The sequence below is a fragment of the Lepisosteus oculatus genome, chromosome 13 (genome assembly GCF_040954835.1).
Source record: "Lepisosteus oculatus isolate fLepOcu1 chromosome 13, fLepOcu1.hap2, whole genome shotgun sequence".
NCBI classification, from domain to species: domain Eukaryota; kingdom Metazoa; phylum Chordata; class Actinopteri; order Semionotiformes; family Lepisosteidae; genus Lepisosteus; species Lepisosteus oculatus.
Window position 1 is genome coordinate 3,862,628 of NC_090708.1, and position 12,558 is coordinate 3,875,185.

At 36.9% G+C, this 12,558-nt stretch overlaps 2 protein-coding genes across 2 annotated transcripts; both read right to left on the minus strand.

The window, feature by feature from the left end:
* Positions 1 to 367: 367 nt before the first annotated feature.
* Positions 368 to 4,116, minus strand: LOC138242169 (extracellular calcium-sensing receptor-like). The gene is made up of 6 exons (XM_069197468.1): positions 3,977 to 4,116; positions 3,431 to 3,719; positions 2,467 to 3,282; positions 2,127 to 2,354; positions 1,475 to 1,598; positions 368 to 1,281 (listed from the first exon to the last, which is right to left on the minus strand). Exons 1-6 carry the CDS (start codon positions 4,063 to 4,065, stop codon positions 368 to 370), a joined length of 2,460 nt encoding a protein of 819 aa, XP_069053569.1. The 5' UTR covers positions 4,066 to 4,116.
* Positions 4,117 to 6,670: 2,554 nt separating this feature from the next.
* LOC138242235 (extracellular calcium-sensing receptor-like) lies at positions 6,671 to 10,204 on the minus strand. Its single transcript, XM_069197705.1, has 6 exons — positions 9,950 to 10,204; positions 8,968 to 9,783; positions 8,647 to 8,874; positions 8,144 to 8,267; positions 7,610 to 7,906; positions 6,671 to 6,675 (listed from the first exon to the last, which is right to left on the minus strand). Exons 1-6 carry the CDS (start codon positions 10,202 to 10,204, stop codon positions 6,671 to 6,673), a joined length of 1,725 nt encoding a protein of 574 aa, XP_069053806.1.
* Between the last annotated feature and the right edge of the window lie 2,354 nt (positions 10,205 to 12,558).

Genomic DNA, 12,558 nt, shown 5'->3' on the forward strand with positions numbered 1-12,558 from the left:
ACATGTTTTTTACATCCATATATCCACCTATTTTCTGAACCTCTTCATCCAGTACAGGGTTGCAGGGGAGCCACAGTCTACTCTGGCAAGCAACTAGATTCACCCAACACAGTACATGTGTTCTGTTATTCCCAAATGTAATAATACTTACTGACGACAAAGAACTAATGTAATGTAATAAATCCAAGTAGTATATTAGTATATTTCTAAGTTGAAAACAATGTAATGACTTAAATTTACTATGTGTTATATTTTATTATTTAATTAATTGAATTTATTCTTCCTGATGAATTATGAGGATTCTCTGGCACCACACAGAAATGTGTTTGCTTCACATACACTATTGCATATACTGTATGTGGTTCAATTAAAGATATTTCGAGGGTACTTTTGCTACCAAGTTCTTCCTTGTATTTAATTCAGGCTTAAATATAATAATATAACATTTAGGTGCAAATATACACAAAAGCAAACCAAAACTAGAAGCCAAAATGGCAAACATTTCCACAGCTACTGTGAATTTCCCAGGGGAGCTGATATAAGCTGGGATAAAGGTGATCCAGACAGCACAGAATATGAGCATGCTGAATGTAATGAATTTGGCTTCATTGAAGTTATCAGGCAGCTTCCGAGCCAGGAAAGCGAGCACAAAGCACATGGCAGAGAGGAATCCTATGTACCCTAACACAGCACAGAATGCACCTGCAGATCCCAGGTCACACTCCAGAATGATTCTCTCTGCATAATATTTAATGTTCTTGTTTGGAAAAGGAGGTGATATTGTCAACCAAACGACACAAATCAAGACCTGTATGAGTGTGAAAGCAAGAACACTTAACCGCTGCTGAGTGGGTCCAAACCATTTCATAATGTTATTGCCTGGCAGTGTAGCCCTAAAGGCCATTAACACCACTATTGTTTTCCCCAGAACACAAGAGATGCACAGGACAAATGTGATCCCAAATGCTGTGTGACGCAACATACAGGACCAGTCAGAGGGCTGGCCAATGAAAGTAAGTGAACAGAGGAAACACAGTGTCAATGAAAAGAGCAGAAGGAAACTCAGTTCAGAGTTATTGGCTTTTACGATGGGAGTGTCCTTATATTTAAAGAAAATTAATGCAATACTTATGGTTATAAAAGCTCCTACCAATGAGAAAATCATAAGAAGTATTGCCATGATTTCTCCAAATGACAGGAATTCAATTCTTTTTAATAAACATTTGTCTCTCTTCTGATTTGACCAATACTCCAGTGGACACCGGATACAATCATTAGAATCTATAAGAAAATCAACAAACATAGAAATTTTTAGAATACGATTTTAAGTGATATATATTTAGAGAGATATAAGAAATGTGAACAAGTAGATGATGAATGGTGCATGCGATTGCATTATTACTACTAGATTGAAATTTTCAGTAAAGAAAGAACAGAAAAAAATCTATTCCATCCTGAATTCTTTACTATTTACCTGTAGTGTTGCTGATTTCTCCTTCAGCACATCGTATGCAGTCATAGCAACACACAGGCCTTCCTCTCTGAACAGCCTTTCGAGTGCCTGGGAGACAGCTCTCACTGCACATGGACTCAGGCTTCTGCAGGGCAGAGGGGAGCAAAGAATGAATTTGAAACAGAATCATGTGTGTCCTGTTGCAAGGAATTTCTTTTTCAAAGCCTAAATTTAAAATAAAAACAACATTTGCTAGTGTTTCAAATGTGTTTTGCAAGCAGAAAAGTAGCATAATTGTATTTGAATCAATTTGACATTATTCATTTTTTTAAATGTATTTTCAAATTATATTTTAATTTGTTCAGGTAAGCTTTTTAATAAAGCATACTATTTTCATGTGAATATTCACAAAGCTACTGGCAATGTATAATTATGGCAGTTGTAAAATGTGAAATATGAAAAGACAGTCCCCAACATTTAAATTTTCAAAGGCTTTGTATTATGGTCTGATTTTCCCATTTTAGTATACATTTAAACTGAAATAGCCTCTTCTTTAAATCTAATTTTTTTCAGGGAAAACAAAAATTATTTACTCTGCACATCGTGTGTAAAGATGATATTTCTAAGGTTTGAAGTTGGTTTGAAAGGATTTTTTTTCCCCCATGTCTCTTACCTCATGTTGACCACTTGCCCAAACAATGGTAACATTATTCATCTCAAACTGGTGACCCGTTGGCAAGGAGCTGTCATAGTAACCGACTGTCATGAACTGAATGGCACTCTCATTATTAAGCTGCCAGTTCACAAATTCATATCTCGCAGGGGGGTCTCCATTGTCATCAAATGACACCTTCTCTCCTGTTTTGAGTGTGAAATTAACTTTTTTCAATTGCTCAAGTACCTGTTTAAGAAGACATATTAATATCACTACACGTATTACACTTTCTTACCATAACATGTATATTAAGTGCTGTGTTTATGGACTGGACTGTGATATATATTGGTTGCTTTACCTGCCATGGCTCAGTATTAATTGTTTTTGCACAGCTGTAATTTGTAAAAAGGCCTTGGCCTTGTTTGCAATCAAGCAGTTTGTGTAGAGAATATGCAACAGCATATGCTGCCTTGTAGACATTATTGGATATTCTCAATTCAGATACACTGGTGTATTGATTGTCTAACTCTTTTAGATTTTCAAGCCCCGTACAAAGCTTTCCTCCTGTTGTCTCACTGTTATTTGTAAGTGAACAATTAAATACAGTTTCCCAAAACTCATTCAGGAGACCATTGCCAAGAACTTGAGATGGATGTGTATTTGTTAAAAATTCTCTTAATCCATCGATTTTGTTTTTAATGACAGCAAATCCAATGGATCCACTCAGAAGTTTATAACCTTCTGCTGTAGCAACATTACTGGCAGTAATCCAGGCTTCACTTCCAATCCATTGGTGACCAGTTACATTCTGGTATGACAGCTCTTTGATCAAAACAGTCATTTCTCCTTCGCCTATAAAGGCTACAATAACCTTTGCAGTGCTCTTTTTTATAACGTCTACAACCTTTAGAATTTTTTCTCTAGGGTACATTTGGTGAATGACCTCTGAATATTCAAAGCAAATTCCTTCTTGTTGTGCAGCTTCCACAAACGTAGCCATCCCATAACTGCCATAGTCATTATCACCACTAATGGCCCCAACCCAGGTCCATCCAAAGTGCTTCACAAGCTGAGCCAGGGCTCTGCTCTGATAATAGTCACTGGGGATGGTTCTGAAGAATGAAGGGAATCTCCTTCTATTGCTCAGACATGCACAGGTAGCAAAATGACTGATCTGTAAGTAGTGAAAATAATAATAATCATAAAGTCATAAATCGGGATAATAAATTCCAAAGCTTTTTTTACATATTGCAAACATTAACAGGGAATACAATCTAGCACTTATTAAACAAATGCAAGTAATGCTGTTTATAATTACTCACCACAGGGATGTAAAAAGACCCAACAGTTGCTGAAACTGCAACGGTATTAGAAGATCTTGAATCTCCTATTATAGCTTGAACTGCAGCTGGTCTGGAGCAGGAGGTGTCAGAGAGAGTTTCCTCATTTCCATTCATTAGAGCCATGGCTGCTCTTACAGCAGAAGGTAAAGAGCAGGAATCATAGATTTTATAACCCAGGGAAATCCCAGGAAGAAGATCTGTTCTGTTATTTATTTCTTCGATGGCAAAGACCATTGTTTGTGCTGACTGAAATTCTCCCAAGTTTAAACTAAAAAGAATGCATTAGGAAATTAGCTGGTTTTGTTTGAAAATAATTTTACAGTAAATGTTTCTTTCAAAACCAAATTAAGATGACAACAATACTTATTTTCTTCATGAAGCTGCATTACATTCCAGAAAAATTAAAACATTTAAAAACATGCAACTATCTTACAACTAGGTACTACAGCATATACACATATTAAAGTGAGCCTGAAGTTGTGTTTAATATTAATTTAAAAACTATTTTGATTGTGAAAAAGAAACCTTTTGCATTCCAGAGGCTCTGGTGTGGATGTAAATGGGAAGACTTTTTCAGTAGAACGCCGATGGATTGCAAAAACACCTCCAATCATAATGTCTCTTTTGCTGAATAACTGTGGTGAAACTGGCCTTCCTTGAATTCTGCAAATAGGCTGCTCTGCTGAAGTCAAAAGAGCAATGACCAAAGTCAACAGCTCTATTTTCAAAAGCATCCTGTAATGATTGAGAAAAGATCTTTGTGGTCTGAACTATAACTCCACGATGTGCTGTCTTTATGTTGTGTGGGACGTCTCAGGGGTGGTTAGTTAAGCCTGAAGTTCAGACTGTTTTGCAGGAATTCTCTAAGGCTTGATTCGTGCATAGTTTGAAATCCCCTAAGCATAGTAAAGACAAAAGCAGTCATCTAATTTCTGATAAAAACATCTCGTTAATGAGTGCAGCTATTACAAAGCAATAAAAATTAAATCTGAATCAAAACTGAAAAAAATCTGCATGTTGTTTTCATACAATGCTTTCATTGAGATCATAGAAATATTTCATGATTATTTTAGAAGTATTTATGTTTTGAAAACTGTAGCTTTAATCCTGTTTGCGAGAAAAAATATTTACATACTATAGTGGTTCCAGTCTTTTAGCAGTTAATCAATATTTTGCAGTATACTATTTACTATTTGTGAAAGTGCATACATTTATATCTCCCATAATGTTTTCCCACAGTTTCCCATTTATTAAGAATATTCTTTATTAATCTGTTTTTTTCAGCATAAATTAATCAATGTATTAAAAAAACTTATTGACTTATTGTCAAGTTAAGGATTTAAAAGTATCATACAAGTACCTGGGAGTACACATCGATGTTAGATGGTCTAAGAACACCGAGGCCATCTACAAGATCAGAGCTGACTTTTCTTCTTGAGGAGGCTCAGGTCCTTCAATGTGTGTAGTAAGATTCTATATTGTTCTATTAGTCGGTTGTGGCAAACGCCATTTTCTATGCATATGTATGCTGGGGCTCTGGGATTAGAGCGGGGGATGCTAACAGGCTGAACAGGCTCATCAGAAGAGCAAGGTCTGTCATTGGGTCTGACCTGGACCCCCTGGAGGTAGTGTCTGAGAGGAGAATGGTGTCCAAACTAGAGGCCATCATGGACAACATCTCCCATCCCCTCTATGACAGGCCTGTGAGAATGAAGAGCACGTTCAGCAATAGGCCACGGTGCTACAGGAGGTCATTCTTGCCTTCTGCCATAAGACTGGACATCGCATCCACTGTGTGTTTGGGCAGAGGCAATATTGACATTGACCTGTTTCTGGACTGAACAGTAAACTCTCTGTTTACATCTGGCTTTTCCCACCTACAACTGTTTTTTGTGCAATATATGCCAGGGACTTGCGCAATACATTTATATTTATAATGTGCAATACAACTTTTTGTGTACTTTTCTGGTTTGTTCTTTGTATATTATGCTGTACGGTAAGAAGCAACTCTTCTTAGTGCACTTCTCACTGACTGTACTGACTATATTGTATGTACTGTATAGTATTGTTGTATTATTGTATCATTTCTTCAATGAGGAACCAGGAGTAAAGTCTGCGTCTGGCTTTTAAGGGGGAATGGAAATAGGGAACAGGTGCAGGTAATGGGAGAAAACAAGGAAGGGCTGGAGCACCCTTAAGAGGAGGGGTTTGCGATCATGATAGGATCTTTAAGCAAACGGAGCCGATAACATCGGAAGATCATCCGCCCTCTTCTGGTAATAAATCACTTACGCCTGAAGGTAGCAGTGAAGCAGCGTGCTCAGTTCACTGTCCATTAAGGCATTGCCAAAGACAGATTAATGACCAGGTTAGGGGAATGTTTCAATAAAAATAATATTTCATTTTTCTTGTCAACATTTTTGCCCGTGCTTTCTGCTTTCTGCTTTAAATTGCCAGTGCTTTAGTATGCTTTATGTCACGTGACTTATTTTTTGTAAAAAGGACACCGGGTTGCAAGTAGCATGGTGGCGCAGGGATCAGCATTGCTGCCTTGCTCTTTCAGCACTGGGGCCTGGGTTCAGCTCGAGACCCGGGGTGCCGCCGGTTCGGAGTTTGTTATTCTCCCTGTGTTTGTCTGGGTTTCCTCTGGGTGCTCTTGTTTCCACCAACCACCCAAAACTATACTGTTAGATAAATTGGCTTTTGTGAAAAGTGGCTCTGGTGTGAGGGTGTGCGTGTCTGTGTTGTGTCTGTGTGTGCCCTGCAATGGACTGGCATCCCTTCCAGGGTGTACCCCACCTTGCACCTGAGATGAGAAAATGCATGGATGGTTTATCGGTATATTTTGGGCTGCATCAATATTTATTTTAGTATTGGATTAAAGTTTTTGAAACGATGTTAAAAATGCATGAAACGTAATGAAAAACATCTGGAGGAAAAGGTAGCATTTGTATATTACTTCTCAGGCTACAAAGACTGATTGCAAAAATTTGGAGCTAGAGGGAAAAGTCGAGGAAATAAGAGAGGGACAAGAAACATATATTGTATTCATACAGGGTACCATTTATTCTTTTTTTTTTTCAAAATACTTAGTGCTATGTTTTTGTGCATGGGCAAATTAAAATGTTAAAATGTCAATATTTGCAATGATTTATTATTTTTTATTAATAATTGCAATCAGAGGAATTCTATTTTCTGCAAATTTATCAAATAAAGGTCTCAACCTATAAAGCAGACAGAAATAAGACACTGCACTCTGATTTTATTTTTATCTTGGCAACTTAAAGACTACTTAAAATGTAAAGACATGTAATCCATACATATTGAAAATTACTTTTACTGAATATGAATTATTACTCTTTTAGATAGAAACTGAATGGATTTTATGCATATATTTATCTATTTCAGGCTTTAGTAAAATGATGCAACTTTTTGGTACAAATTTGCAAAATAGTAAAGCGAAATCTGATGCCAAATGCAAAATATTTTAAGAGACATTTTATAATTTACACAGGTGAACTGAAATATACCAGTACAATTGCTAGAGTGACCTAGAAGACATTTTACCTATTAGAAGTTTTTTGGTATTTCTTTCTGGTTTCAATAAAATAATGTAACATTTTGGTGTAAAAATACATAACAGCAGCCCGAAACTTGAAGCCAAAATAGCAAATATTTCCACAGCTACTGTATACTTTCCAGGAGTGCTGATGTACGCTGGGATAAAGGTGATCCAAACAGCACAGAATATGAGCATGCTGAATGTAATGAATTTGGCTTCATTGAAGTTATCAGGCAACTTCCGAGCCAGGAAAGCGAGTACAAAGCACATGGCAGAGAGGAATCCTATATACCCTAACACAGCAGAGAATGCACCTGCAGATCCCAGGTCACACTCCAGAATGATTCTGTCTGCATAGGATTTCATGTTCTTGTTTGGAAAAGGAGGTGCTGTTGTCAGCCAAATAACACAAATCAAGACCTGTATGAGTGTAAAAGTAAAAACACTTAACCGCTGCTGTGTGGGGCCAAACCATTTCATAATGTTATTGCCTGGCAGTGTAGCCCTAAAGGCCATTAACACCACTATTGTTTTCCCCAGAACACAAGAGATGCACAGGACAAATGTGATCCCAAATGTTGTGTGACGCAACATACAGGACCAGTCAGAGGGCTGGCCAATGAAAGTAAGTGAACAGAGGAAACACAGTGTCAATGAAAAGAGCAGAAGGAAACTCATTTCAGAGTTATTGGCTTTGACAATGGGAGTGTCCTTATATTTAAAGAAAATCAGAGATATCCCTATGGTTAGGAAAGCTCCAAATAATGAAAAAGCCATGAGAAATATTCCCATGATTTCTCCATAGGACAGGAATTCTGTTATTTTTAAAGCACATTTATCCCGTTTGTCATTTGACCAATATTCCAAAGGGCATTGAATACAATCATTAGAATCTGCAAGAAAACAACAGAAATATTCAAAACTATAGAATATTAAAGCTTTTCCCATGTATTATTATTTATCTGTTGTAGTTTTAATTCATATGGATTTGCTTTTGATTTTATTCTTACATTCTTACAAATTCTTACATTAATTAAAAAAAAACATTTTTGCTAGTCAAGTTGATTAGTTATATATTCTGAATATGAAGGAAATGTAGAATTTTCTTTTGTGCATTCACTCCTGCTTACCTGTAATGTTGCTGATCTCTCCTTCAGCACACCGTATGCAGTCATAGCAACACACAGGCTTTCCTCTCTGAACTGCCTTTCGAGTGCCTGGGTGACAGCTCTCACTGCACACTGACTTGGGCTTCTAGATAGGGTAGGTGTAACAGATACAGTATAACTTGTAGATATCAGGTATAATAAAGTCACTATTAACTATACAGTATACACACAAAGTCACTATTTACTGTATATAAACATGCAGTATGTGAGATAATATATTTTGTTCTAGGTAAGGGAAAAACAGATTTCAGTATGTATAAATAAGGTTACAAGATGCTACATTGGTACAGTACTATATACAGTACCATATAGCACTATATTTGTTAGCTGAACAGGTGAGCCTTTTACATGTAAATTTCCTAAGTCTTCAGGTTGATATTTTTTTCATGTTCAGTGGATTTAAGCTTGACCTCTCAAAGGTCACTCCTACTGCCTACTGAAAACATGTCACCTTCATGTCTTACCTCCCATTCACCATTGGCCCAAACAATGTTGGCCTGATTCAGGACAAACCGACGGTGTGCTGGCAATGAAAAGTCATAATGACCAACAGTCACAAATTGCAAGGTGCTATTATTAACAACCTTCCAGTTCACCAATTCATATCTAGCAGCTGGGTCTCCATTGTCATCAAAAGAGACTTTTTCTCCTGATTTTGTGGTGAAGTTCACGCTTTTTAGGTACTGAACCACCTGTGTCAATAGATGTGTTGGGATTACTACTAGATATGACCACATATGTGACAAAAAAGTATTAGTATTGTTTTGAGATACGATCAACTTTACCTGCCATGGTTCAATATGAATTAATTTAGCACAGCTGCGATTAGAAGAAGGCTCCTGTCCCTTCTTGCATTGCAGCAGATTGTGTAGAGAGTGTGCAACAGCATACACTGCTTTATATACATTATTGGAGATTCTCAGTTCAGATTCATCATTGTATTGGTAGTTTAACTGTTTTAGATTTTCAGACCCTGTGCAAGGTTTTCTACTCATCTTATTGTCTTCATTTGTCATGGAACAATTAAAGGCGGTGTCCCAAAACTCTTTCAATAGAGCATTTCCTAGATTCTGGGATGGGTGGACATTCATTAAAAAATCTCTTAATCCATCTATTTTGGTATTCATGACAGCAAAGCCAATTGCTCCTCTCAGTACTCTGTGACCTTCAGCTGTGGCAAGGTTACTAGAGGTTATCCAAGCTTCGCTGCCTACCCACTGCAGGCTGGTAATATTTTCAAGGAACAGCTCTTTTAATAAAACAGCCATGTCTCCTTGAGAAATATAAGCGACAATAACCTTTGCTGTGCTCTTTCTTATTACTTTTGTGACCTTTAGAATTTTCTCTCTAGGATAATTTTGGTGAATGACTTCTGAATATTCAATACAGATCCCCTCCTGATAGGCAGCTTCCACAAATGTAGCCATCCCATTGTTGCCGTAATCATTGTCAGCTCTTATGGTCCCAACCCAGGTCCATCCAAAGTGCTTCACAAGCTGAGCCAGGGCTCTGCTCTGATGATAGTCACTGGGGATGGTCCTGAAGAATGAAGGAAATATTTTTCTATTGCTGAGGCATGCACACGTAGCAAAGTGACTTATCTGTGAATAATGAGAAAAATCAAAATGTTGCGCACATAAAAGACAAAAACTTTAATGGTAAATGTAAGGTATCAGAACACCGCACGTCAGACTTTTTTATGCATTGCATGAAATAGGAGTGAATTTAGTCAAACATTTTATCAATTGCTAGTAGTAGATTTCTCACCACAGGAATGGAAAAAGGTCCAACTGTTGCTGAAATTGCAATACTAAATGAAGATCTTGAATCTCCTATTATAGCTTGAACTGCAGCTGGTCTGGAGCAGGAGCTGTCAGAGAGAGTTTCCTCATTTCCATTCATCAGAGCCATGGCTGCTCTCAAAGCAGAAGGTAAGGAGCATGAATCGTAGATTCTATAGCCCAGGGAAATTCCAGGAAGAAGATCTGTTCTGTTGTTTATTTCTTCAATGGCAAAGATCATGGTCAGTGCTGACTGAAATTCCCCAAAGTTGAAACTAGAAATAATGTATGCAAAAAAATTGTCACTGTTCATATTACGCATGCTTGTACTAAGTCAACATTCTATCTTCACATTAAAAAACACCACAAAAAAATGCATTAAGAAAGGCATTTTTTAAATATGAGTTTTAAAACTGGTTTGAATGAGAAACATGAACAAACCTGTTGCATCCCTGATGCTCTGGTTTATCAGTAAATGGAAATGTTTGCTCCACTGTGCGCCTGTGAATTGCAAAGCTTCCACCAAGCATGATGTCTCTCTCACTGGCTATATCTGGAGCAACGCCTCTTCCCTGAAGCCTGCAATTAAATTGGCCTGCCAATGCAAAAGGGGCCAACACTATTGCAACAGCTGCTTGCAACAGCATTCTGAAAACGTTTATGGTACAGTAGCTCAGTGAATGCTCCTTTGCAGATACATGTTGTCTCTTATATCTTGCAGGAGGTCTCAGGGGTGGATAGATGAACATGAAGCAAAGTTCAGATGCTCCTTTGCAGGAATTCTCAAAGGTTTGATGTTTAAATCAGTTCTGGGATGACATGAGACAAAGGCAATTACCTCACATCTGATTATTTCATCTGTTTTATGACTGCAATAACTAAATTAAATCACTTGGGAAATAGACTGATAGGCCAGTCAGCACTAAAACAATTCTTAATTGTTTTTCTGCTTCAATCACTAAAAATGGTTTCTGTCTTGGGTTCTTCATAATATGGAAATTGCACCTTGTACTGTACAGGTACTGTATATCTTGTTTCTTTTCCCTGAAATTAATAATTTCCAATACATATGAAATCTACTGTATAGCATTTAAACCATGTACAGTATGGCATATTTATCTAGTGTTATTTCTAAAAAGATCAAAGTATGCACATTATGATTTTCTAACTTAGTTCTTACAATTGTTGCATATTCAATATTTTATTAGTTTTCCCTATTTTTATCAGTAAGAAGCATGATTAAATACGATTAAACTCTTTTGTAAGACATGCTACCCAAGAACATAATTCTTTGTGACAGGGCTTGGGGGACCCAGGCTACTTTATAATTTAAATTTTGGAACTTCTGTCCAGAAAGCCATTAATACTGCATGTCTTTTTAACCAAAATAAAACACAGACAGGACATCAGCAGTGAATACTGTTGCTGTATAGTGTTGTCACTGATGATAGCCTTTGATGAACTGCAACATGTGTGGAAAGTAATGTTAGTCCAAGAGATAATTTCCTGCACCGAATATTTAAACCTCAGTTTATATAAGGTATATTTATTTCTTTTTTGCTGTCATTTCACTCAAACATTTTTTGGTCTTACATTTACTTTCTCCTTTTGTTGTCAAAATACACCGTATACAGCTGTAAAGAATTTCTTTGTACTATGCCGAGATTAAGCAAATATGAAATAAAGGCTTATGTGCTTGTGCATCTTTAAAAATCTAGACACGTCTTATCTTTGAAGCAATATAGTCTATTTAAAATGTACTTTCACATTTCTGAACAATATGCAGTATGTTAAAATACATGTGTACAAATCAACTTTTATTTAAACAAGAGATATTTAAAATCTAAAAGGGCAATAATCCAAGTTAAGGATGTTAAGATTTTTAATTTCTTTAATTATATTGAAAGATTAGCTGATGAGTGGCAGGCCTGCCCAGGGAGCAAATAGATCATCTCTAATTGTAATGTGCCTGCAGATGGGCAGAAGCACTTGGCCAGTTCAAATAGGGGGTACAGTATATGACACTGACAGAGCAAATCAATTAAGAAGGAAGGTGACAGCATAGAAACAAATTGAGATAAATGTCAATCAGTAAAAAGATGGCAGCGCTTCAGAGTGTTCAGCAGCACAATGTCTGGTATTACACTGTTATACAGTACATTTCTTTTTACTTTTTACTGTAACGAGCATTGTATTGCATTCCATGAAATGTGCACGACACTACAGAGAGTTCGACATGAACTACATTAACAACACTGAGAGTTCTACAAAATGGACCTGAAGGTTATGATAGATTAGTTTAAATTGTTTGTATTTTAATCATGGCAGTGTAAATCTCTTGAATCTGCAGGTATTACACGATTTGCAACAATTAGACCAACATCATTGTGTATCAGAGAGTTATTGTCTATATATTGTTTTGACTGAAGCTAGGGGAGCAAAGTGGCATGATAGCCGAAGCTGCTGCCTCATAGTTCCTGGGTGTAGGGTTGATTCTGACTCGGGGATCCCTCTGTAGTTTGTATACTTTTTCTATGTCTACAGTAGGTGGCTTTTCTCTAGGTGATCTTGTGTACTCCCGGTTCCCAACAAATT

Bases quoted from the DNA above. Each gene is read 5' to 3' on its own strand.
- LOC138242169 (XM_069197468.1), bottom strand. From the start codon at position 4,065: ATGATTGGAGGTGTTTTTGCAATCCATCGGCGTTCTACTGAAAAAGTC. The intron at 3,720-3,976 runs GTTTCTTTTTCA...CATTCTTTTTAG, and splicing joins GAGCCTCTGGAATGCAAAAG to TTTAAACTTGGGAGAATTTC. The intron at 1,599-2,126 runs GTAAGAGACATG...TCTGCCCTGCAG, and splicing joins GGGCAAGTGGTCAACATGAG to AAGCCTGAGTCCATGTGCAG.
- LOC138242235 (XM_069197705.1), bottom strand. From the start codon at position 10,204: ATGATCTTTGCCATTGAAGAAATAAACAACAGAACAGATCTTCTTCCT. The intron at 9,784-9,949 runs GTGAGAAATCTA...CATTATTCACAG, and splicing joins GACCTTTTTCCATTCCTGTG to ATAAGTCACTTTGCTACGTG. The intron at 8,268-8,646 runs GTAAGACATGAA...TACCCTATCTAG, and splicing joins GGGCCAATGGTGAATGGGAG to AAGCCCAAGTCAGTGTGCAG.